General features: G+C 42.7%; 1 protein-coding gene across 2 annotated transcripts in view; it reads right to left on the bottom strand.

Moving 5' to 3' along the window:
- The window catches only part of IGSF3 (immunoglobulin superfamily member 3), a 115460-nt gene that overhangs the window by 16925 nt on the left and 73243 nt on the right, over positions 1-25292 (bottom strand). For both annotated transcript variants that reach the window (XM_083439218.1, XM_083439219.1), the window contains one exon: positions 22154-22558. In XM_083439218.1, coding sequence (XP_083295344.1) covers positions 22154-22558 — 405 coding nt within the window. The remainder of the gene's footprint in view (positions 1-22153; positions 22559-25292) is intronic.

Here is a 25292-nt window from a genome sequence, read left to right as displayed (position 1 = left end):
TATGGTTGTAATTCGTGGGCAGTCATTTAATTTTATCCTGATTCTAATTTTTAAGCTGTATTTTAATCAATTGTTTGATTGTGTTTAGCTGGGGAGGGCAGGGTATAAATAAAAATTCACTTACTTACTTACGAGTTCATTGTCACAAAACAGTGAAAGTTCTGCAGTCACCATTCCTGTTTTTAAACAGGCGGAAAATTTCATTATTTTTCCAGAAGGCACCTAAGCAAGCCCACTGCTAGCTAAGATCTGAACCCAAGAACAAAGCAATACTCCCACTTCCACTGTATTTTTATAACTGCAGACACATTGTTCAACTTTGCTTCGCCGGTGTATAGTTCTGGGTGGCATGCCATCTGTCTCCTTTATAGTCCCTATTCTATCTGAGAGAATCACAGAATCGTAGAGTTGGAAGGCTCCCAAGGGTCATCTAGTCCACCCCTTTGCAATGTACGAATCTCAACTAAAGCATCCATGAAAGATGGCCATCCAACCTCTGCTTAGAAACCTCCAAGGATCACAAACCCCTCGAGGGAGTCTGTCACAGAGGAACCAGAGTAAGAGCACTCTATTTTTATTAATTTACAAACTTAAAACTGAATGTTGTATACTCAGTAGGAAAGGGCCACACCTCTTTGTCCTGGATCACTCCCACATGGGCTGCAAGGAGCAAACAGGAAGGCTATGCAGTCTTTGGTGCAAATTGCATTTTCCTCAGCCAGCCATGTAAACAGGCAAGACACTCTGAACTGCAAGGGGCTAAGGCAGGCTTCCTCAGCCCTCCAGATGTTTTGAGACTGCAATTCCCATCATCCCTGACCACTGGTCCTGCTAGCTAGGGATCGTGGGAGTTGTAGGCTAAAAAAACATCTGGAGGGCCGAGTTTGAGGAAGCCTGGGCTAAGCAATGACTCCATCTGTGACTGGATGCATCACCCCTTGGGCAACCAATTCCTAAGATAAGTATGTTGGTGTAGATGCACCTTCAGCTTCCTGCCCCTAGAGTGACCCGGGTCTCATAAAATACTTGGATCACGAAACATCTCATCTTTTAGGCTTAAAAAAAACAACAACATCCCTCCCATGTTATATTGCAAGATTAAAGAAAGAGAAAATCAGATCAAATACCGCAAGCTCTCTGCTAGGGATAAACTACAGAGGCAGGACACAGGCTCGCCTTCCATAATTCAACTATTAAGATGATTAATCTTGCCAAAGACACCCTTGGCAAAACATTCTATTTAAAAAAGAAATGGGAGGGAAGCAGAAGGAACTGGTCAAGAACTGAAGGGGGGGAGCTGGGGTGGGAGAAGGGGAAACAGAATGACGATTCGCAGAGCAGCTCCAAAACCAGCCAAGAGTCCCATGGGTTACCACATCTGAGCTCGAAGGGGAGGCAGTCAAAGGCTGCTTTGTCCCACTTTGAAGGCACTCTTCCCCAGAGGCTAGCAATCTTCAAAGACAGCCTTCTCCTGGAGAGAACTTATGAAATATTACAAAGTTTCCCAGAGCTTGCCCTAGTTTTCAGAGCCTCTGACAGAATTTGGCCTTTTTGATGTAAGAGAAGGGAGGGCAACAGGCAAAAGTGAAAAAGATACAGAGGGGTTCTTGCGAATCACAGGACAACCTTGCACATACGTGCACACGTACACCCCCACCACACACCCCCATGGCTAGTCCAATTAATCTGATGTGAAGTTACAAGACTTGGAATACAATCCTAGCACCACTTGACACTTACCGCAATGAACAGGCTAGGTAGACGTACTGTAAGGCCACAGATTTCCACTACAGGTTTCACACACCATTTGAAAATATGCAGTAAAACACAGCTGAGGTTTCCAGGAGTATTTATAGATTGTTTGCAGACATGAGAACGCCCTTCAAACACTAAAATGAACCTAAGAGCATAAGACCTCTGCGGGATCGTTGTAGCTTTCTGTTTTCACAGTGGCCTAAGGGAAGCCCTTGTGCAATAGCCAGAGCTGGCCCCTAACAATCTAGCTACCTGAAGCTCAAGGTGTATAGTACCCAAGGGTAGTCAATTTATTTTGGCACCTGAGGCAGAAAAGTCCCACAAGCGTTCCTCCATCACAACAGCAGTAAAAATACAACAACCATAATCACCATGAATTAAAATAACTAACCGATACTGCAGATCTGCTATCTGAGGCAGCTGTCTAACACTAGGGCCGGCCCTAGCAATGGCACTGTCCTCCTCATGTTCCCCAACAGATGTCATTCAAAGGTATGTAATATTATTTCTGGTGAACTACATTTCCCACTTCAATGCCCATTCACCAGTTTGGAGAGATCTTTTTGGAGGTTGCTGTTTTTACCAATCTGGCCAATTAGGCATCATTCAGCAAACCCAGTCACCACATTGCTCACACCCAACTCTTTATGAAAGAGTAAAAAAAATACTAGTTCCAATACAGCGACTTGACTGCTCCCATGTTCTGCTGTAATGCACAAAGACAGGCCTTGCAATGCCTAAACCCTTGGTAACCTCCAGGCTGGATTACGGCAATGCATTATATGCAGGACTGCCTCTGAAGATGGTTTGGAAACTTCAGCTGGTGCAGAATTAAGCAGCCAGGTTGCTCACCGGGGCAAGACTGTTTGCACATATTACACTGATCCTGGCTGGACTGCACTGGCTTGCTAATTAGCTTCTGGGCCCAATTCAAAGTGCTGGTTTGGACCTATGAAGCTTGAAATGGCTCAGGACCACAATACCTCAAAGACTGCCTCTCCCCATATAAACTGACAGGACTCTGCAATCATCCTCTGATGCCCTTCTTCATGTGCCTCGTCCAAGAGAGTTTTGAGGGTGGCAACATGAGAACAGGCCTTTTCTGCAGTGGCTCCCCATCCAGTGCCTTCATTATATTTCCTTTAGGTGCCAGGTAAAAATGTTCCCCTTTAACCAGACTTTTGGATGATTAATATTCTACAGCCTTTTAAATGTGTTTGGGGAAAGGGTGTTGTTTTGTTTTTGTTTTAACTACAGCGCTACCTTGGGTTAAGAACTTAATTCGTTCTGGAGGCCCCTTCTTAACCTGAAACTGTTCTTAACCTGAAGTACCACTTTAGCTAATGGGGCCTCCCGCTGCTGCTGTGCTGCTGCCGCGCGATTTCTGTTCTCATCCTGAAGCAAAGTTCTTAACCCAAGGTACTATTTCTGGGTTAGCAGAGTCTGTAACCTGAAGCGTCTGTAACCCTGTACCACTGTATCTCTTTTGTGCTTTTATCTATTTTTATCTTGTGAGCTGCCCTTAGATCTTCGGATGAAGGGTGGTAGATAAATAACAACAATACTTTGGAAATATATTAGAATTCCCACAAAATCTGTGCAAACACAGAGAGAGAGATATTGAGAGAGAGAGTACTAAGTCTTTAAGCCTGTCCTTCCTCAAAATAATAATATTATTACAGCTTCACTTCCTGTGGTTTTGTCCCCACAGGGAAAGAAAAGGTTAGGAAAATTATGCAGTAGGACTTGACAATGTTAGAGACTTTGTACTAAGCAATGCAGATGTGCACCTCCACAATATAATCCATTTTGTGATTACCTGCTTATGAAATGGCATGAAGTCATTATGGTTTATCTTTTTAACAGAAGGAAGCTGGCACATTTAGTTGCATTAAGGAAGGTGGTGCTTGAGAATAATTAAAGAAAAACAAGCAGAAGTCACTCTGGGGACAATCCCTTCTATGAAAGGACTATGGAAAAGAACAAGGAGAGGGGGAGTTAATTCACAACAAGGTTAATTTACTCTCTTGGAGAATCAAGGACAAATAAAAAATAATATAATTACAAGGAAGGGCAGAGTCACAAATAATGTGGCCAGGTCCCTAAGGTACATGGTACCCTGGCTCCTGCATGTGCTATTCTCTTGCAGAGCAGAATAAAATTCCCACTCAAACTGGATTAACAATACTGGAAATTGCATTAGGCAACATGGGCGGCAGGATGGTGCAATGAGAGTATGAGCAAGGGAAACAACATTAGGCTCTGCGACTATTATTACTGCCGTTATTAACTTGTCACTTTGCCGTAGTATTGCCTGAAAGCAGGCCAACATGATTGAATTACTGGAGAGGAGAGTGGAGAACGGTTTCTTGGTAAATATGACAACATTAACTCTTTCCTGAGATTCTCACAACTACTCCCTGCTTCCCCCTGTCCCTATACCCCTTCTCCAACATGCTGAAGAAAACCACTAGGTCAGATTCTTTGCTGAAAGAATCTTAACAAGAGAAGGACTTCTATTCCAACCTTCTTCTTTTTTTAGCATACAGTACTGCCACAGTAGGTTCAGCTAGGCAAAATACTGCCCCGCCCTTGCCTTGAATCCAATTTATTTATTTTATAATTTATTTCATGCATTTGTTTCCCACTTTTTTAGGCCTTCTCATTTTTGTGCTCCTGAAGTAATAGCTCTCAAAAGTCCTGTGAGAGCATGGAATGCACATCCCTCACTCTGGGAAGCTGACAGTGTGATTTCTTAAGCCAGTTCAAACAAAATGAATTGTCTTGAGTGTACCATGGAACAGCTTTCAAAAGCTGCAGTTAAAACTCCCACTTCAACTGCTTGCTGAATTTTCTGCACATCTGTAGTGACAACCTGCTTGGACTACTGTAATGCACTCCATGTGGGGCTGCCCCTGAAGATAGTGGTGGCGGCTGGTGCAGGTTGTGGTTGCCGGACTGGTAGGTGGGGCAGCCTATAGGACAATGTGCCACAGGCCCTGAAAGCCCTGCATTGGCTACCACTGAGCTACTGGGCTCAATTCAAGATGCTGGTACAGTGGTACCTTGGGTTACATACGCTTCAGGTTACATACGCTTCAGGTTACAGACTCCGCTAACCCAGAAATAGTACCTCGGGATAAGAACTTTGCTTCAGGATAAGAACAGAAATTGCACGGCGGCGGCACAGCAGCAGTGGGAGGCCCCATTAGCTAAAGTGGTGCTTCAGGTTAAAAACAGTTTCAGGTTAAGAACGGACCTCTGGAACAAATAAAGTATGTAACCAGAGGTACCACTGTACTAGCATATAAAGCCCTAAATGGTTTGGGACCCAAGTTCCTAAAGGAGTGCCTGTCCCAGTAACAGCCACCTTGGGCCCTATGATTGCCCAGTGGGGTTTTGGGGGTAGTACTGAAGAAGAATGTCCCATTTCCCTATATTTCTCTGTTTTGTTAATCACAATAGCATATATATTATTTTAGTGATTTACTGAATCCTAAAATGGATTCAGAGCAAGATGACATGAAGTGATGCTTAATATTTTCATAACTCTCTCTCTCCACCCACCCACCCCTGATTAGTGTAAGATAAATTATGGTGGCAGGATGGAGAGGAAAGTTCAGGCAGCTAGGTACTACTAGTGAACATCCTTTGTGAGATGAGGAAGAAAACGGTCACCGATTAGAACATAAGGAAAGCCTGCTGGATCAAGCCAGCATCCTGTTCTCACAGTGGTCAATCAGATGCCTGTGGAAACCAACAAGCAGCCTCTGAGAACAAGAGCACTCTTCTGTGGTTTCCAGCAACTGGTATGTAGAAGCATTACTCAGAGCCATCGAGAGCCATCTCCTCCAAGATCTTGTCTAATCCTCTTTTAAAACCACCCAGGTTGGTATCCATCACTGCCCCCTTTGGGAGTTCCATCGTTTAACTATAGGTGCTGCTAGTGATTTTGGCCAAAGCAACTTACATCAAAATAATTTCACAAGAAAGAAGCATGAGCAAGAAAACCCATCTGAACTATTAAAATATATAGACACTACCAATGTTTTAAAACACCCATTTCCTTAGTTAGGTCATTTAATTATCACATAGTTATTTGACACCCTTTCATATGGGAGAGTGGGAAGAATCCAACAGGTTGGGAGGGCCAACCAAGCCACTTAGAGTCAGTTTAGGGGATGTTGTTATGGGCTACACTAAGAACAGTTAGTAATGGTCCTTAAACAGATAAGCAGTGCTTTATAAGCACTGATGCATCAGAATCTGTCCATGTGGTTAGTGTGTGGGGAACAGCCTGCTGCAAGTACTAGCCACAGGACACACAAGACAATGAGATACTCTAGGCTTGAATTGAAACCTTGACAGAAATTCATGTTTTGAAATCATCAAGGAGATTTAGGGTCAACTCTAATTTTGAAAAGCAAAAGCTGATCTGAAATAAACAGGTGCCATATATATATATATATATATATATATATATGCTTTCGTAGATTTTCACGGGTACAGGAATGCAGGTTTTGGTGTCCTCGGGTGTCTTCCCGTGTAAAAGTTGGGGTGTCTAGGCGACGTTTCGACGAGGTCTCACTCGTCATCTTCAGGCTGGTGCTTTCGGCTTCTTGTTACTGGAACAGAGCAGGATCTCAGTGTTTGAGTTCCTATAAATACTGTTGAGGGGGTGTGGTGTATAGCCTCCAATGTTCTGGGCAGAGAGGAGGTTCCCAGGCTAGTGTGCCTTTTCTTCTTTTGTTCCTTAATTACTTGAGGGATATCTTGAGTGATTTCTTGAGTGATTTCCTGAATCCCACTTAGGTGGGTCATTAGGTGTGGATTAGTTGCTAAAGCCTTCGTGTCTTGAACTCTTGAACTTTGTGAAGAGTTTTTCTGAGAAGATGGCTGTACTGCACTTGGTTGTGCTCTGGCTTGGCTTCGTGTATAGGGGCGAGCTGTGGTTTTGTGGCCTGTGCCAGCCAGATCTGTGTAGGGATTGCAGGGGGGTGCAGCATCCGGAGGTGCCACCCTGGTTTGGCTACTGGATGGTGTCTGTAATTTATCTGTGGAGAGGGTCTGGGTTTGGGTCTGGTGTGGTTGATTGGTGATGGCGTTCTGTGTGCCTCTGGATCTGGTGTCAGATTTTGTGGGGAGGGCTAATTTCCAGATGTCTGGCAAGCGGGATGTGTCGTCACGCTTGTTCATGTTGTGAGGGTGTTTCTCTATCTCGATGGCTTCCATGATTATTCTCTTGTGGTGATGTTCCATGTTAAAGAGCAATTTGGAATCTGCAAAATTAATTTCGTGTCCTGTTTCTTTCATGTGTTGGAAAAGAGAGGAAGTTTTTTCTTCTTTTTTGACGGCATTCTTGTGTTCTGCGATCCGTGCATTTATTCGTCTGTTTGTTTGTCCAATGTACGTGGCTGGGCAGACTTTGCAGGGTATTTCATAGACCCCTTGGTTTTCCAACTGAATTTTATCCTTGGGGTTTCTGAGGATATTGGCTATTTTTTGGTTGGTGCAAAAGGCTGTTTTGATATTGTGTTTATGGAGGATTTTGCTAATTTTATCTGTAGTGCCCTTGATATAAGGAAGGAGGGCTATGCCATTGTTTTCTTCTGTGTCTTGGTTTTTGGGGGGTGTTTCTTTTTGGATTAGCTTCGTAACCCTGTTTTGCTGGTATCCATTGGCAATTAACACATTTGAGAGATTCTGTAACTCAGTTGTCAAGTGGTCTTCGTCAGCCAGGCGTTTGGTTCTGGAGATGAGAGTCTTGGCTACGGAGTTTATTTGTGCAGGGTGGTGGTGTGATTGTGCATGTAAGTAGCGGTTGGTGTGTGTTTTTTTCCGGTAGATAGTGTGTCCTAGGGAGCCATCAGGTTTTTTGTAGATTAGGACGTCAAGGAAGGGAAGTTGGTTGTTGGCTTCTATTTCCATAGTGAATTGTATTTTGGGGTGTAGGCTGTTGAGATGTGTGAGGAAGCTATCCAGTTTTTCTTTCCCGTGTGGCCAAATTACAAAGGTGTCGTCAACATATCTGAGCCAAAGTTTGGGTTTGTGTTCTGACTTGTCTAAAGCATTGGTTTCAAAGTGTTCCATGTACAGGTTAGCGATGACCGGTGAGAGGGGTGATCCCATAGGTGCTCCTTCTATCTGTTTGTATCTTTGTCCATTGTGGATGAAGTACGTGTTGGTTAGGCAGTGGTTGGTCAGGTCCAAGATGTATTCGGGGGGATTGTATTTGTTTTGAATGGCTGTCAAGGCTTCATTAATGGGCACTTGTGTGAAGAGAGATACAACATCGAAGCTCACAAGTAGGTCATTGGGTTGTAGGTTTTGCTTCTTTATTGTTTCTATGAACTGGAAGGAGTTTGGAACGTGTGAAGAGATGGATTCTGCATAGGGCTGAAGTTGCTTGGCGAGAAATTTAGCGAGATTTTGTAGAGGTGAGCCTATGGAGCTGACTATTGGTCTGAGTGGTGTTCCTTCTTTGTGTATCTTGGGGAGGCCGTAGAGTTTGGGGCATCTGGATGATTTTTCTCTGGGGATGATTCTTAGCTGGATTTCTTCACTGATAGGAGAGGCTTTTATTTTGGATTTGGTGGTTTTTTCCAGATAGGTGGTGGGATCTGTTTTTATAGGTTGGTAGGTAGGGTCTTGGAGTAGATTTGATAGTTTTGCTTGGTAGTCCGATGTGTTCATCACAACAGTGGCATTACCTTTGTCTGCTGGGAGAATGATTATGTTGTTGTCTTTCCTCAGGTTGGTGAGTGCTTTCTGTTCTTCTTTGTGTAAATTGCTTCTGGGTGGTTTGCTGGAGCAGAGGATGTTGGTGACTTCAAGTCTGATTTTATTGGCTTCATCTGGATTGATTTTGGTTAGGCTAGCTTCGACTGCGCATATGATGTTTTCCGTGGGGATGCGTCTCGGGGCGACTGCAAAGTTGAAACCTTTGGAGAGTACTTTGGTTTCAGTTGAGGTGAGGATCCTGTCTGATATGTTATGTACTGTTTGTTTCATGGGTTGTTGTGGAGGGTGGCTGGGCTTCTGGCGTTTCTCTAGTTTGTGGAGTTTGTTGGTGTGTGTGTCTGTCTTGTGTGAGGTCTCCGTTTCAGCTCTCCAGACGGCTAGTTGTTTGAGGAAACCTTCCAGCTGACAAGAACCTACGAGAAACTAGAAATCCGAAGAGCCACCATCTTATGTGATCTCTTGTTCCTACGCAACTGCCGAGACAACAACTTAATTCCCACATGCTTCCAACTTAAATTCCACTCTAAAACCCCAGCTACCGAAAGGATCCTGAAACGAACTGAACTATCTCTAATCAGAAACGAACTACACAAGAAAAGATACCTACTAAACCAAACCAACAAAGATCTACTCACTCTTCACCTCAAACTCTGTAACAAAATCCACCCTGCACTCTGGGACAAATGCAAACAACTAGCCGTCTGGAGAGCTGAAACGGAGACCTCACACAAGACAGACACACACACCAACAAACTCCACAAACTAGAGAAACGCCAGAAGCCCAGCCACCCTCCACAACAACCCATGAAACAAACAGTACATAACATATCAGACAGGATCCTCACCTCAACTGAAACCAAAGTACTCTCCAAAGGTTTCAACTTTGCAGTCGCCCCGAGACGCATCCCCACGGAAAACATCATATGCGCAGTCGAAGCTAGCCTAACCAAAATCAATCCAGATGAAGCCAATAAAATCAGACTTGAAGTCACCAACATCCTCTGCTCCAGCAAACCACCCAGAAGCAATTTACACAAAGAAGAACAGAAAGCACTCACCAACCTGAGGAAAGACAACAACATAATCATTCTCCCAGCAGACAAAGGTAATGCCACTGTTGTGATGAACACATCGGACTACCAAGCAAAACTATCAAATCTACTCCAAGACCCTACCTACCAACCTATAAAAACAGATCCCACCACCTATCTGGAAAAAACCACCAAATCCAAAATAAAAGCCTCTCCTATCAGTGAAGAAATCCAGCTAAGAATCATCCCCAGAGAAAAATCATCCAGATGCCCCAAACTCTACGGCCTCCCCAAGATACACAAAGAAGGAACACCACTCAGACCAATAGTCAGCTCCATAGGCTCACCTCTACAAAATCTCGCTAAATTTCTCGCCAAGCAACTTCAGCCCTATGCAGAATCCATCTCTTCACACGTTCCAAACTCCTTCCAGTTCATAGAAACAATAAAGAAGCAAAACCTACAACCCAATGACCTACTTGTGAGCTTCGATGTTGTATCTCTCTTCACACAAGTGCCCATTAATGAAGCCTTGACAGCCATTCAAAACAAATACAATCCCCCCGAATACATCTTGGACCTGACCAACCACTGCCTAACCAACACGTACTTCATCCACAATGGACAAAGATACAAACAGATAGAAGGAGCACCTATGGGATCACCCCTCTCACCGGTCATCGCTAACCTGTACATGGAACACTTTGAAACCAATGCTTTAGACAAGTCAGAACACAAACCCAAACTTTGGCTCAGATATGTTGACGACACCTTTGTAATTTGGCCACACGGGAAAGAAAAACTGGATAGCTTCCTCACACATCTCAACAGCCTACACCCCAAAATACAATTCACTATGGAAATAGAAGCCAACAACCAACTTCCCTTCCTTGACGTCCTAATCTACAAAAACCTGATGGCTCCCTAGGACACACTATCTACCGGAAAAAAACACACACCAACCGCTACTTACATGCACAATCACACCACCACCCTGCACAAATAAACTCCGTAGCCAAGACTCTCATCTCCAGAACCAAACGCCTGGCTGACGAAGACCACTTGACAACTGAGTTACAGAATCTCTCAAATGTGTTAATTGCCAATGGATACCAGCAAAACAGGGTTACGAAGCTAATCCAAAAAGAAACACCCCCCAAAAACCAAGACACAGAAGAAAACAATGGCATAGCCCTCCTTCCTTATATCAAGGGCACTACAGATAAAATTAGCAAAATCCTCCATAAACACAATATCAAAACAGCCTTTTGCACCAACCAAAAAATAGCCAATATCCTCAGAAACCCCAAGGATAAAATTCAGTTGGAAAACCAAGGGGTCTATGAAATACCCTGCAAAGTCTGCCCAGCCACGTACATTGGACAAACAAACAGACGAATAAATGCACGGATCGCAGAACACAAGAATGCCGTCAAAAAAGAAGAAAAAACTTCCTCTCTTTTCCAACACATGAAAGAAACAGGACACGAAATTAATTTTGCAGATTCCAAATTGCTCTTTAACATGGAACATCACCACAAGAGAATAATCATGGAAGCCATCGAGATAGAGAAACACCCTCACAACATGAACAAGCGTGACGACACATCCCGCTTGCCAGACATCTGGAAATTAGCCCTCCCCACAAAATCTGACACCAGATCCAGAGGCACACAGAACGCCATCACCAATCAACCACACCAGACCCAAACCCAGACCCTCTCCACAGATAAATTACAGACACCATCCAGTAGCCAAACCAGGGTGGCACCTCCGGATGCTGCACCCCCCTGCAATCCCTACACAGATCTGGCTGGCACAGGCCACAAAACCACAGCTCGCCCCTATACACGAAGCCAAGCCAGAGCACAACCAAGTGCAGTACAGCCATCTTCTCAGAAAAACTCTTCACAAAGTTCAAGAGTTCAAGACACGAAGGCTTTAGCAACTAATCCACACCTAATGACCCACCTAAGTGGGATTCAGGAAATCACTCAAGAAATCACTCAAGATATCCCTCAAGTAATTAAGGAACAAAAGAAGAAAAGGCACACTAGCCTGGGAACCTCCTCTCTGCCCAGAACATTGGAGGCTATACACCACACCCCCTCAACAGTATTTATAGGAACTCAAACACTGAGATCCTGCTCTGTTCCAGTAACAAGAAGCCGAAAGCACCAGCCTGAAGATGACGAGTGAGACCTCGTCGAAACGTCGCCTAGACACCCCAACTTTTACACGGGAAGACACCCGAGGACACCAAAACCTGCATATATATATATATATATATGAGAAGAAGGCAGCTATAAAATTTGGATGGGAAGAAGAAAAAGAACATCTATAACTTTTTCATATATGTACGTCTGTGTCTGTGAAAAATAGAAGACTTCACAGCATGTCAAAATTTGAAGCACACATAAATAAAAAGGCTATGAGGGAAGAATTCCAGTGCAAGATGCATCTGCCGTCAGAAAATGTGTACGCCTCAATGATCGCTGGTGAATTAGAATATGGAGATGTGAAAAATGGAAAACAGAACTTGCATCAAACAGCAGATTCAAAGGGCAAAATCACACACTGAGCTGTTTCATCAATGGCTCATCAAAAAGCCTTCAAAATAAATGGCGCTGGCACAAATAGGAAAACATTTAATTAAACTCTATTCGAATAAGTCATCCTATAAAGAAATATGCTTATTTACTCTGCAGGTTATTCATTAAGAGTCAACATTTGTAAAAAAAAGTCATTTAAAAAGTAGAAGTAAAGTCTGTGTGCTGCCAAACTTTTCAAAATTATCTGTAGGCAAGTTCAGAAACAGGTTTTCACTATTTATCACTATACTGTGTATATCTAAGCAATAAAGTTTCAAGATGGAAAAATGACTTTTGGCAAAGTGCACGAGCAACGAAGAGCAAAAAACCAAAACCCTTCCAATAAGGTTGGTAGGAGTAACACACGTGAACCAGATGAAAGTCAATCACTTTCAGTAAGTCACTGATGCAATCCTTGAGAACATTTTTATTTGTCTATCTCTATTGGAAGCCACTCAAGCAAACTGTCATTCTGAGGTCCATAGTGGGTAGAGCAGATGGTAGCAACAAAACCCAAGGGCCAGTGGGAAAAAGAAAAGCAAGGTATTAATCAAATGAATCACATGATAAAGAAAAAAAAAGCCCCTCCCTTCACTGGTACAGAAGAAAAATATGTAAACTTTCTCTCTCTCTCTTCTCCAGGAAGCTAAGTATGTACTGTGTTTAACAGCTGCATTGGCAACTTAGCTCAATAATAAAACCTTGAGCTTGTTATGATGCTGGACTGAGCGGTAATCCCTGCTGTGGTGAGCCTTCCTTCCCAACTTACTTGCAAACATACTGCCTTGTTCCGACAAGGTGTTAGAAAGTGAGAATCAAGCTTCTGACCTCACACGCCCCTTTCATGAAAAGTATTCCCATCACCAGAAGCACCTGATATCTCTCATTCAGTCAATTTTAGGAAAATAGAACTACTGGGCTTCAAAACACCTCACTAAGGTCATGGTTTATGGTTATCTAAATGGCAGAGGAGGATCTGCAGTAGGTAGATGGACAGTCCTCCTCTGCTCCAGAGGATTTGACTAGGGAGCCTTCTATTAAACCATTGTTGTTAAAATTATGCTTCAGTCCCGTCAAAGCTGCCTTTCGATGAGCTGAAACTCTGGCTATGATACTGTGCTCTAGCCCCAAACCCTAGAAATCCTTATTCTAAGACGAGTTGGAATAATTGCAATAAACAAAAGCAGGGCATGGTCTAAAACAACCCTGCTCGTGCACAAAGTGCATTTTGCTCTCTCCAGCCAAAACAATTCTAAGTCACACAAATATACCAGAGTATTTCTCGAGCTTTCCTTGCTTCATGCTCCCCCCGTTGGACTTGTTGAAGTCAGTCGGCCCATAACCTGTTATACTGGGCCCACCATCTGCTGTTGATACTACACTGCACATTGACCGGTGTGACCAGCAGAGTATGCACAGCTCCAGCAGAGTCACCCAGGAAATGTCAGGGTGTTTTTGCTTCCCAGCAGCCAGCTTTTCCCAAGAGTTATTGGTTGAGAAAACTCCTTACCCACTCAGTTCAGTTCAAAGTGTTTGTTGTCTCATGGTGCAAGATAAGCATAAACACACTATCTACATAAACTTAAAACATAAACATAAAAAAATGCTAGTACATCACAAACTAATCTACTGTAATGCAGTTCTCTGGTTTTAGAAATAAAACCTAGTCCAGATACACTAGCACTTCACCATGCTAGCTTCCCATGCTGTACTATCACCATAAAGTACTGAGCAAAAACCTCACACTCACGCCAATAGTGCTGACTCTTAACCCAACCCTTGCACCTACACCCATTCCGCAGAGAAAGGGAGGGTGGGTGAGTCATACAAACATGCAATGGGCTAGCACAGAAATATGGTGGGAGATGACTGGGCTATGGCAAAGTACATTTCACCCCCTTGACAGGTGTATCGGGAGACAGCTGCTGCACTTACCACTAGCTCTGCACAAGTGTCCGTCTTAAGAGGTAAGGCAAACAACTTTCAAGGAAGAGTCGCAGTAGCAGCAGCAGCTAATTGCAGAGCATGGATTGCCTTGAGCAATCCTGGACAGACGGGATATAGCGGTAGCCATATAGAGGTAACCATCTGTCCCTCCCTTTACTGGTGTCCCCGTTGTGTGGTTCACCCATGTCAGGCAGAGAAGACAAGAGAAGAGAAGAGAAGAGAAGAGAAGAGAAGAGAAAAGAGAAGAGAAGAGTAGGAAGGAATGCTTTTCTTTCTACTTCCTGAAAGCTGTGCCCTTTACACCATAGAAAGAGAACCTTCCCTTTCTGAATCAACAAGTTTATAGCCCCTCCTCCTTGTGAATGAAGGGGAAGAACCACTCCTGAAGTAACTGAAATGCCTCCCAGAGTCAGTGGAGAATAGATAGTATCTCAGAAGCTTGTAGGTTTCACTTTTGGCAGGAAGAAATAAGTCTTTAAGAAAGATCCCGTTGAGAAGCTCCATAAACAAACTTTGAATTCTACACATTTATGTTTTCTTTCATGAAATTGGCTGACAGAGTCAGTGACTGACTGCAGGCTATGCTTTAGTAGCCGCTGATTCACAGGGAGATAGTGCATACCCGGGACAGATTTTGGAATTATGTGCCTTAAAATAACTATTCTTTTCGGCCCACTGGAATTAGGAAATGGGTTTAGGTCCCTGCCAGCCACTCACCGCCAATTAGAGGCTCAACCAGCATACTGAAAGCGAGGTTGTAGGCCCTACTGCTGAAGTTAAATAATTTTTCATAGTCCTTTCCTTTTCTACAGTTGAGCACAGTTATACAAACTTATCATCCCATGGCAATAAGGACTGTACAATGGAAGACTTTGGTACCGCTGACTTTGGTACCATCAGGTAATGGCCGCTGGTGCAGGGAAGCGCCTGACCGGCAGGGCTTCTTAAATTAATTGGCCAAAGAGTTGAACTAGCTGAGAAAATGAAATTGCTCTCTGAGCCAGAAGTTCTATGATAGACCACCACCATGCTGCTGACCTTTTCTAACCCTTAGCTTCTGACTGTTCTGCTCTTTACTGCAGTTCCAATCAATTTGCCTGTTCAGTGGCCCGCAGTTTTCAGAGACACCTTAACAGACTGAACTGTCTTTACATTAACCACAATCCATATCCCAGCACAGAGGCTGATTTTCGTTAAATGCTGCTATTAGCTGCACCATTATATGGGGCTTCCTTTGATAACCCAATGCCCCTGCCCAGCCAATCTCTAAACCTGAGAGCCAGCAGGTGTTTGTCCAATCAGAAGTGTTGCCACATCTATACTGACCCTTAAATTTTGGTACCAACAGGGCTTTGCAGTAGTTTTTGTTAAAGCAATTCCAGAAGCACTTAGGTTTTATGGTTTGTAGCAAGAGAAGAGAGTATAAATGATTGCTACAGTTAAAGAGACCCTGAGAAACAGGATGTTCCATTCTCAACTCTATACTCAAACACACAGTGACAATGGGCATTGCTCCAGAACCAGTTCCCCAGTTCCCCAAAACATTTTTTAATCCTTACCTATCTCAAAGGTTGAGACAATGTGTCAAAGGAATAAACTTCAAACTCAATACTTAAAAGTCAAGAATGGTAGATACGTTTTTATTAAAGGGACAATTGACGGCAATTAAAAAATAACTGTTAGATTTGCATGTGCACCAACCTCAAAGCTACTTGACTTTATTCAGAAGGTATTATGTAAATTCAATAAATTGGCTGAGGGAGAAGCTAGACTAGGGGGTAACTTCAACTTTAATGTACAAGCAGTGTCTCTAAAAGCCTTGAGCAAGGGCACCACCTGGAAGAACCTTTTAAAAGATAAAAGACCTCCTATGACTTACTACAGCTCTTCCAAAAATGGGGCTTATACAAGATACAGAGAAAATACAAAAGATTTCATTTTGACATTTGCTTAACCCCAACAGGACTCCTGATCCATATTAGACTTATAATTGCTTAAAAGATAAAGGGACCCCATACCATTAAGTCCAGTCGCGGACGACTCTGGGGTTGCGGTGCTCATCTCACTTTACTGGCCGAGGGAGCTGGTGTTTGTCCACAGACAGCTTCCGGGTCATGTGGCCAGCATGACGAAGCCGCTTCTGGCGAACCAGAGCAGCACACGGAAACGTCGTTTACCTTCCCGCCTATTTATCTACTGGCACTTTGACATGCTTTTGAACTGCTAGGTTGGCAGGAGCTGGGACCGAACAACGGGAGCTCACCCTGTTGTAGGGATTCAATCCGCCAAATTTCTGATCAGCAAGCCCTAGGCTCTGTGGTTTAACCCACAGTGCCACCCATGTCCCTTATTGCTTACTCCACAAGTTAATTCCATTCACACAGTGAACATTGATAACATCACCGATCATGCTGCAGTAGAAGTGACCATATGACTGAGCAATGAAATCCAAACCTTGACATCATGGTCATTTAACCAGCCAACTACCTAAAGGAAAAGATAGCAGAAACCCTACAATTCTATTTCAAGGAAAACGACAATGACAACACCAATTCTACCAACCTTTGGGAGGCTATGAAAGCAGTGACAAGAGGTATCTGTATCAAAGAAAAAGCATATATTAAAAAACAAGTCTCTACAACAATAACCAAACTAGAAATGGAAATTACTGAGCTACTAACTAAATATAAAAGTTCAGGTTCAAAATACCTCCTTAGAGGAATTGAACAAAAGAGACAAGAAATAGACTCCTTAGAAATTAATGACTCTAGACTTTTGGCAGATGTAAAAAGAAAAAATCTAAGTCAGGGGCACACAGTATGCAAAAAAGCAATGGCATGAAAACATTTTTGCCTGACTTCTGCTCAGAATTTGCCTTTGATTCTAAATTATATACCTCACGATGCCCAAATTAAAAAAAGAGATATCCACAATTTCTTAGAAAACTTACCCATACCATCATTAACTCAAGATGAAAAAACCTTTTTAGATAGCCCCATCTCCATAGAATAAATTGACATTAACCGAAACTACATAAAGCCCAAGGACCTGATGCTTTCACTTCTGAGTTTTATAAAAGATTCAAAGAAATATTATTACCATATATGGTCCGCCTATTTCATGACCTCTCCCCCAAACAGTTAAGGAAAATGGCAGAAAAATAATTACTCCTGCAAAAGACCCATAATAAATGCCAAATGAAGGAGGCTGGGGTATTCCAAACCCTGATCTATATTTTATTGCTAACCAAGTAAGACATGCTGTCCCTTTTATCGTAGATGACACCTCAAAACAATGGCTCCAGTTGGAAAAAGAACTTATCAAAAGAATACCAACCTCTGCAAACCACTTCTTAGAACTGGGCTAAACGTTCTAAACAGATTCACACAAGCCATACTTAATGCACGGAAAGAGAAGGCAGGAATCCTAACTCTAGCACCGTCTCCACTGACACCCCTTGCCTTCCACCCGTGCTGTTTTCACAACATTTCATGACAATTTTATGTTGCAAAAGGTCTGTACTGGTTATCTGACTTTTATAACAGAAATATAGCACTATCAGACCAAGAAATATGGACTAAACTAGGAAAATTAAAAACCCCTTGGCTGCTACTCCACCAAATCCACACTTTCCCTGGCTAACCCATTTTAACAGTAAGGCAGTCACAAGACCATTAACCCCATCTGAAAGACTTGTAATATCCACAGAAGGACATGGCCCAGGTATAAAATCTGCAATCTATAAAATTCTACTCAGTGCATCGGTGGGTTCACTTGATCCTATTGAAGACCAACGGGAATGAGATTTCAACTATGAACTTGACCCAGGTCAATGGCTTAGACAAAAAACAACAACAAACCTTTAAATCCATTTCAGTGAACAATAGGAAATTAATCCCTAATCCCTAGGAACCTGGTAATGGCACCTCACCATGTTGCTAGAGGGGTGCCCCACACCCGGTACATATCTACACATGTGGTGGGAATGTACAAAAATCCAGCCTTTCTGGAATTCCATATTCCAATAAATTAATAAAATATCGAAATAACAATTGGAAGTCAAACCATAATTAGCTTCATTATATATATTTCAAGAATATATGGACTTACATAATAAATAATTAATAGGCCATTTATTACAAGTGGCAAGACAGAATGTAACCCGACACTGGATTTTTCTGGCACAATGGTAGACAATTGGTACAAAACAGTTTGGGAAATAGCCCTCCCTGAGAAATTAACAAAAAGAAAAACTTCAGTTGATGTGGACAGATCGAGAAAGATGGGTTTACTCCAGTGTGGTTTAATTTCATAACATATGCCAGTATCCTAGAAAATGAACAATCTCCCCCATCAGCATTTGGCTCAAACTGGTTGATCTAAATTTAACTTTAAACATAAATTATTACCTTCACTTCCACACACATACACACACTGGTTTCATTGATAGCATAATAGGAAAAATGACTGTTACTCATACTTAGCCTAAGCACAATCACAAGGGCTATGTGATGTTGAATGCTATTTGTTAACTCTCTTCTATCGTGTTTCCTCATTGTTGCTGTTATTGTTTAAACCAATTCACAAACCAAGAACTTGAACACTGACCACTGATAATGAGGCATATATCATAGATATTACAGCAAATTTATTATGTTGTTTTTTTGGATATACAAATGAGGAGACTTGTTCTACTTATTTGTATCATTTATCATTCCTATGATCCTTGTTTATGACCCCCTCGCCCAAGTTATTTAAAAAAGCAAGCAAGCAAGCAAGCAGCTACAGCATGATGCTGCGTAGGGATAAACCAGGGATTAGGCGATTGGTTAAGTTAATGGGCCATATTGTTCATGGTGCTAAAATGGCCTGTGGGCATCTTGTTGCACATTACTAGCAAACAAGCCTCCTGTGAACCCTGTCAGCAGTAGTCTTCAGTGGCTTTCAAGATATTTAAAAACAGCAAACCTGGAAACGCCAAGCAGGGCAAATTAAGCCACTCAAACCAGATCAGAGTCCTAAAAGCTTAAGGGCAAACCCAGGTTTCAGACATGATCACTTCTTACACCAGGCAGGTCCAAAGTCCATCTTGGGGGCCTAAAAGAAGCTCAACAACTTTGGGGTAAAATCCTAAAAAAAGCTCAACAACTTCAATCCTAAAAAAAGGTTAACAAGCTCCCTTCACTTCACCAAATCTGGCCCTCTTTGAAAAAAGTTTGGACACCACTGTCTTACATGAACATGTAATAAATAGTTCTAACATGGGGTTTCCCATTTTCTCCTACACAAATATTATCTCTGCAGGTAACTCATAAGTATGAAGCAGTCTTGTGGTTTTCTTCAGTTTATAGAAAGGAACCAGCGTGCCCTTTTTAGATGAGGCAAAACAGCAGCTTACAGTACTTCTCAAATCATTTCCCTTAATTATTCAAGTATAAAAGAAGAGCAACAAAGGTTACTGCCTGCTCTGGACGGGGACGTTGCTGATTTGCATGTATATGCAGCATCCTTTCACCCTTGGTCCTTTCCAAGCCTTAATGCTGCTCATGTTTGAAAACTCAAGTGCACTAATGATGATGAGGTCGGCAGCATTTGATACAGGCACAAATCATCTGACAAAATTCCCTGTTGGGGGTCATATATAAATATATCTGCAACACAGCCAGCTGTCATGTGCTCAGGTCCCAAAGTGGGTCTGTTGTCCTTGTCTGAGTCCCTCAGACGTCTGTGCTTCAGCTTGTGGCACCGATCACACCTTGAAATGTTTTGCAAGAGGATGAGGTAATCAATAAGCATCAAGCAAAAATGGAATAGGACATTCCACTGGATTCAACCAAACTCTTCAAGTCTTAACCTGAACTCTACCCTACTCCAGATCTACACAGCCTAAGTGCAACCATCTTTCACTCCCTCAATCAAATTTAGACATTGCAGTCATCTGAAGGGAATACTTCTGAGATGGCTAATTTGACATGTCCAGCCAAGCAATCAGCAACCAGCAATCAGCCAAGCTTGTAAAGAAGCCAGTTCTAATTGGAATAACTTTAAAAGTTTTATTTCCTTTGCTTTCAACAAATGTTTGCCACCATCTAGGATGGCTTGCATTTGCATGAAGGCAAAGTTTAGGTCCAGAATGAAAACTAAATTTGGGGAGTTAGTGGTATTCAGAGGCAATGTATTAGTTAATCCTAATTTCATGATTGCCCCCTGCCCCATTATTTTGTATCTAGCTCTGGTTAGTTGACTTTAGGATTCTGTTGCTACTGCCACTACTGTTTGTTGCATAGTTCAATAGATGTGGACACTCAGCACAGGGCTTTAAAGGTTTCAGAAGTCTGCAGACTAAAAACCGCTGTCTCTGGTTGTGCACTGGATAGGTTACAGTCCTGAACAAGATATGGTGCTGAGTCCTTCTGTATAGCTACTATTCACTATTAGCAGTGGAATCTGAGATCACAGAATTGGAAGGGGTCCTGAGGGTCATCTAGTCCAATCTCCTGCAATGCAGGGATCTTAACACATGGTTCGCCATCCAGTTTGAGATCATAAAGGACCGCACTTAGCTTTGCAGATGTGCTAGCAGTTTTATTGCTGCACCACTAGATGTGAGGAAGGAATCGCTATCTACATTTTAATAGGAATCAATGTCCCATTCATTTTATATAATTATTTGTAAAGTGATTTCAACATGCAAAACTTGATACTCTTGAGAAGCCTCAAGTATGTCATCTGTCTGGAGGACAGGAAGCATCAAGAGATCCCACACTTACAAATGCAAAAGGAACACATTTGATAAAGGAGCAGTTGCAAGAATGCAACTGAAGGGCAAAAACAACATGTCCTAGACACACGTACTTCTCTGATTTGTATGAGACACAGAATGAGACTTGCATAATAGATGCCATACACAAAAATAGTATCTAGTTGAAATTAGACTGAATGAGTTGGATAAACAGAATTACTGATTGATGTTGGATCAGAGCCACAATATTGTGCCTGACATCATCTCTCCTTTAAACGGCACTTCCTTGAATCCTTACTGACCACATTCATTAGAGGTCTGTCTTATTGACCGTGATAGTACATATCCTTCATCAATGTGACCAGACCACCAATCTCAAACCAGAGCTCCTCTTAAAACGTACCTTTCTCAACTGATTAGTTTCATGATTACTCAAATTAGCCAAGACATTTATGGGTTAATCTACACACAGAGAGAAAGCACTCCGGTGACAGTGCTTCTTCAGAATGCACATCCGAGGCTACATGTTTCATTGCTAGCCCCAAACCAGCTGACTGTGGAAATCTAGCTTTGTCTTTTCTCCAACATGTTGATTTTTGTTTTACACATGTGATCCTGCATGTACATTTTGTATTCCAAGAACAGATGCACCATCGTGTTTTCTGGACGTGTAAGATTGGTCATTAATCCTCATAAACCTAATGTGTTAAGCCACAGCACAAACTAGGAAGGCAGCAAACATTTCACAAGTGCTATGAACTGTGATTTGGATGTTTTCTGGAGAAAAAAAACCCCCACAAAACATAACTAATAGGCAGACAAGCTTTTCAAACCATTATGTAATCCGCATTAGATCCGAAGATAAGACGTGTGGGAGAGGATGGCTTGCCTAAGCTTAAAACTGAGTCCCTGTCAGGAAATGAGGAATGAAATTGGTCCTGGAGACACATTTCATAGGTACCACAAAGTTGCTCATACAACTGTGAGCTAAGAACACATCTTAAACTGCCTTTTAACAGACGTTTACACCTGCCTCATGGAGTCGGGAACGAGCACAGTGGCCCTACACTTCTTTACAGTGAAAACTTCAGGGAGGTTGAAAGAGGTCTCTCTTTTGTTTCTGTGGTTAAAAAAAAAAACACCCCGAGAATTCCTGCTCTGAAACCAACACAAAGCAAACAAAAACTGCATCTTCCCCATAGAAAGGTACCAAAGCAAAAAGCCCTATAACCCTAAACACAATATAAAAAAGGATGCGTGATTCCATGCAGCTGGAATGGCAAGCTTTCGTACTGAAGTCTCTGCACTAGGTAGAGTCTTAGCAGCATTGCCAATACGATACTTACCAGGCCGTAAGACCCTGATTTCCAGCAGGTTAGAGGTTCTGTCTGCCAGTCGTGTCCAGCTACTGTTGTAGTTCTTCCGCCAGAGCTCTGCCACACATTGGTACTTTCCCGCCTCTGTGTCACTGGCCCTGCTGATGCTCAGGCGCACGTTGTTGCTGGATTCCGATTTTTCAATGGCTGTCCTGGTTCGAAACCCAACGTACCTATCTCCCCACTGAACACCTCCATCCCGAGTGAAGGTGACCAGATCGTGAAACTCAGTGCTGCCTGCTGGCTGAAAGCGCCACGTCACAGACACTGGGACCCAGGATGGGTAATGTGGTTTGATGATGCATTGTAAATCAAACGACTCATTGTAGGTCACTCCAGGGGTGCGGGAGATGGCTGTAACTGCAAAGCCAGCATCTACCAAAAAGCAAAAGACAGACACACAAAGTGAATATTTCAACAGTAACTGTAATACCATTGGCACGTCAATTTCTGCAACTACAGTAAGAAGTGCTTTCCTAACTGCAGCTCACAGGAGGTGGGTCTGGTAAACTCTTATTCTCAGTAAATAAACACATACATTAAAACAGGGACGAGCAAAGCTGCCCCCCAGGATTCTACAAAACAATCCAATCCCTGAATTTTGAAATTCAGCAGGCAACATACAAAAATCTACTGACAAACCTCAGTGTTACCAGCAATCTCCTTTTGCGTTCTATATAGGACAAACAGGACAACCTCTGCACAATAGAAAAAATGCTTGCAAATCTGGCAATACTAAGAGACATTTCAGCCTCCTAGAACACCCTGTAAGTGACCTTAAGGTGAGAAATGACAATCACAGGAAGCCCAAAAAGCAATGAAAATGTGTAAAAAGTTATTTTTAAGATTACATGTAAAATGAACATGCATATATTAAAAAGAATCATTAGACATAAAATTGGATTGTTTCTTGCAGTTGGCAGCTGTAGATCCCCTCTGGTTTGATTTTTCCAAATTGTATCAATCTTATTTGCCTTAACGTATTATAATAAATAATGTCTATTAAGTCACCCCACTTGAATGGAATCAAAAATTTAAGAGAGAATAAGACACAGGTGGCACTGTGGTCTAAACCACAGAGCCTAGGGCTTGCCAATCAGAAGGTCAGTGGTTCGAATCCCCGTGACGGGGTGAGCTTCCTGTTGCTCGGTTCCTGCTCCTGCCAACCTAGCAGTTCGAAAGCACGTCAAAGTGTAAGTAGACAAATAGGTACTGCTCTGGCAGGAAGGTAAACAGTGTTTCCATGCACTGCTCTGGTTCGCCAGAAGCAGCTTAGTCATGCTGGCCACATGACCCAGAAGCTGTCTGCGGACAAATGCTGGCTCCCTCGGCCAGTAAAGCGAGATGAGCACCGCAATCCCAGAGTCGTCCGCAACTGGACCTAACAGTCAGGGGTCCCTTTACCTTTAAGATACCATTATAAATTAAATACTTGGGATAGTTGCTGCCAAAGACTGCAGTGTAACCCCCCCCCCAACCTTTTTTTGGGGGAAATTCCTATTATGCAGCTCTTGAGAGGACAATATTTTTGATGAAGTGGGCTTTAGTCCCTGAAACCTCTTGCCATAATAAATGTGTTGAATTGCTAAGGTGCTGCAAAAATCTTTGATGGTTTTGCTGCAAGAGGTGAACATGGCTATCCCTCCTGAAATAAAAATCCTCTGCAACTTTTGAAATGCTCATACCAGATATATGCGCACCAAATGTTGCTGCTGGCTAGCTTTAATCCACAATGCTATCCAATATGCAACACATGCCTGTGAATTCAATGAAACTTTTAACACCGCTCTCTGAACTAGGTGATAAGCTTGCACAAACCACAATTATTACAGTATGACTTTCCAGCCGGAATATGCACTGTTCAGAAGGCTAGCACAGGAAGGTTTTCTATGTGCTAGCAAATTCCAATTGTTTGACCATACAGGACGGTGTGAAGGCAGTAGCCTTTGGCTCTGTGCTGTTCAGGAAGCCTGTACCTCTTGACCCAAAGGCTACAAGATATTAATTAACAATGGCCAGGCAGCTGGGACATTAATTGCTGCAAGCAGATTAATTTTAGCCTGCCAACCTTTCCCCAGAGCTGCTACAGAGATCTCTGCACACTTTCAGCAAAGGGCTCAGGGATTCTAATCATCAAAGGACGTCACTATGGCACAGCTCCGGCCCATGTAATTACAGCAAAAACAGGTCAATCTTTGGGATTAAAGCCTTTTGAAAATGTGTTTAATGGTTATCCAGGAGAAGAGGAAGAGGCTAGGGGAGGGAGAGAGTTAAGCACTCTCTCTCTCTCACACACATATATATACACTGAACTGCAAGTGAAATCCAGGCACCTTGTGGCAATTGTCTCACCTGCCTAGGTATTTCAGACACAGCTGCAAGAGACTGGTAATGCAGAAGACGCGAGCACCCTCAGGCAGCACTATATTTGACCATTTCAAGCCTAAATTATCCTCTGAAGAACTCTTTGTGCGTCATATACACACTGCTCTAGCTGAGGAGTGGCAGTCAGTTTTGCAGGTGCATCAGATGAACCACCTGATGTTCAAGCACCGGGCGCCTCCTGACGAAAGATGGACAAAGTGGCAGCTCCTCTCGCTGAGAAAGCTACTCCTACAATCCTGTCACAATTCTAGCATCTAAAACTTCCCCACTTCTTATTCCAGACTTCTGGCACTAGGCAAACTAACTAACCTTGCTGGTTTTCCTGGGGAACATGTGGCTGACCTAAACAGCTTTTAGAATTGGTAAACATCTTGCTTCCTTTTTCATCTAATTACACTTACACTCTTCTAGCAAAGAGCTCCACAAAGCCTACATATGTTTCCAGGTAGCCTTCCAAACAGGTAGTTTTATAGGACCAGAGCTACTTAGAACCTACCTTTTAACTGCATAGCATTTCTTCAGATCATTGCTTGTGGACCCTGGCTCCATAGACATTTGAAGTGGAGCTCGCTGCAGACTGAACACAACTTCTTAACCTGACTCTTTCATAAACTTTTCTGAAAAGCTCAGTGACATACAAACCATTAAATCCTGCCAGCTACTTCTTGCCCCCAACACTTCACTAGAAATTCTTTAAATCTGCATCATGTAGCCTTCCTACACT

This window comes from Podarcis tiliguerta (assembly GCF_965153285.1).
Source record: "Podarcis tiliguerta genome assembly, chromosome: 4".
Taxonomy (NCBI): Eukaryota; Metazoa; Chordata; class Lepidosauria; order Squamata; family Lacertidae; genus Podarcis; species Podarcis tiliguerta.
This window is presented reverse-complemented; position numbering and strand designations above follow the sequence as displayed.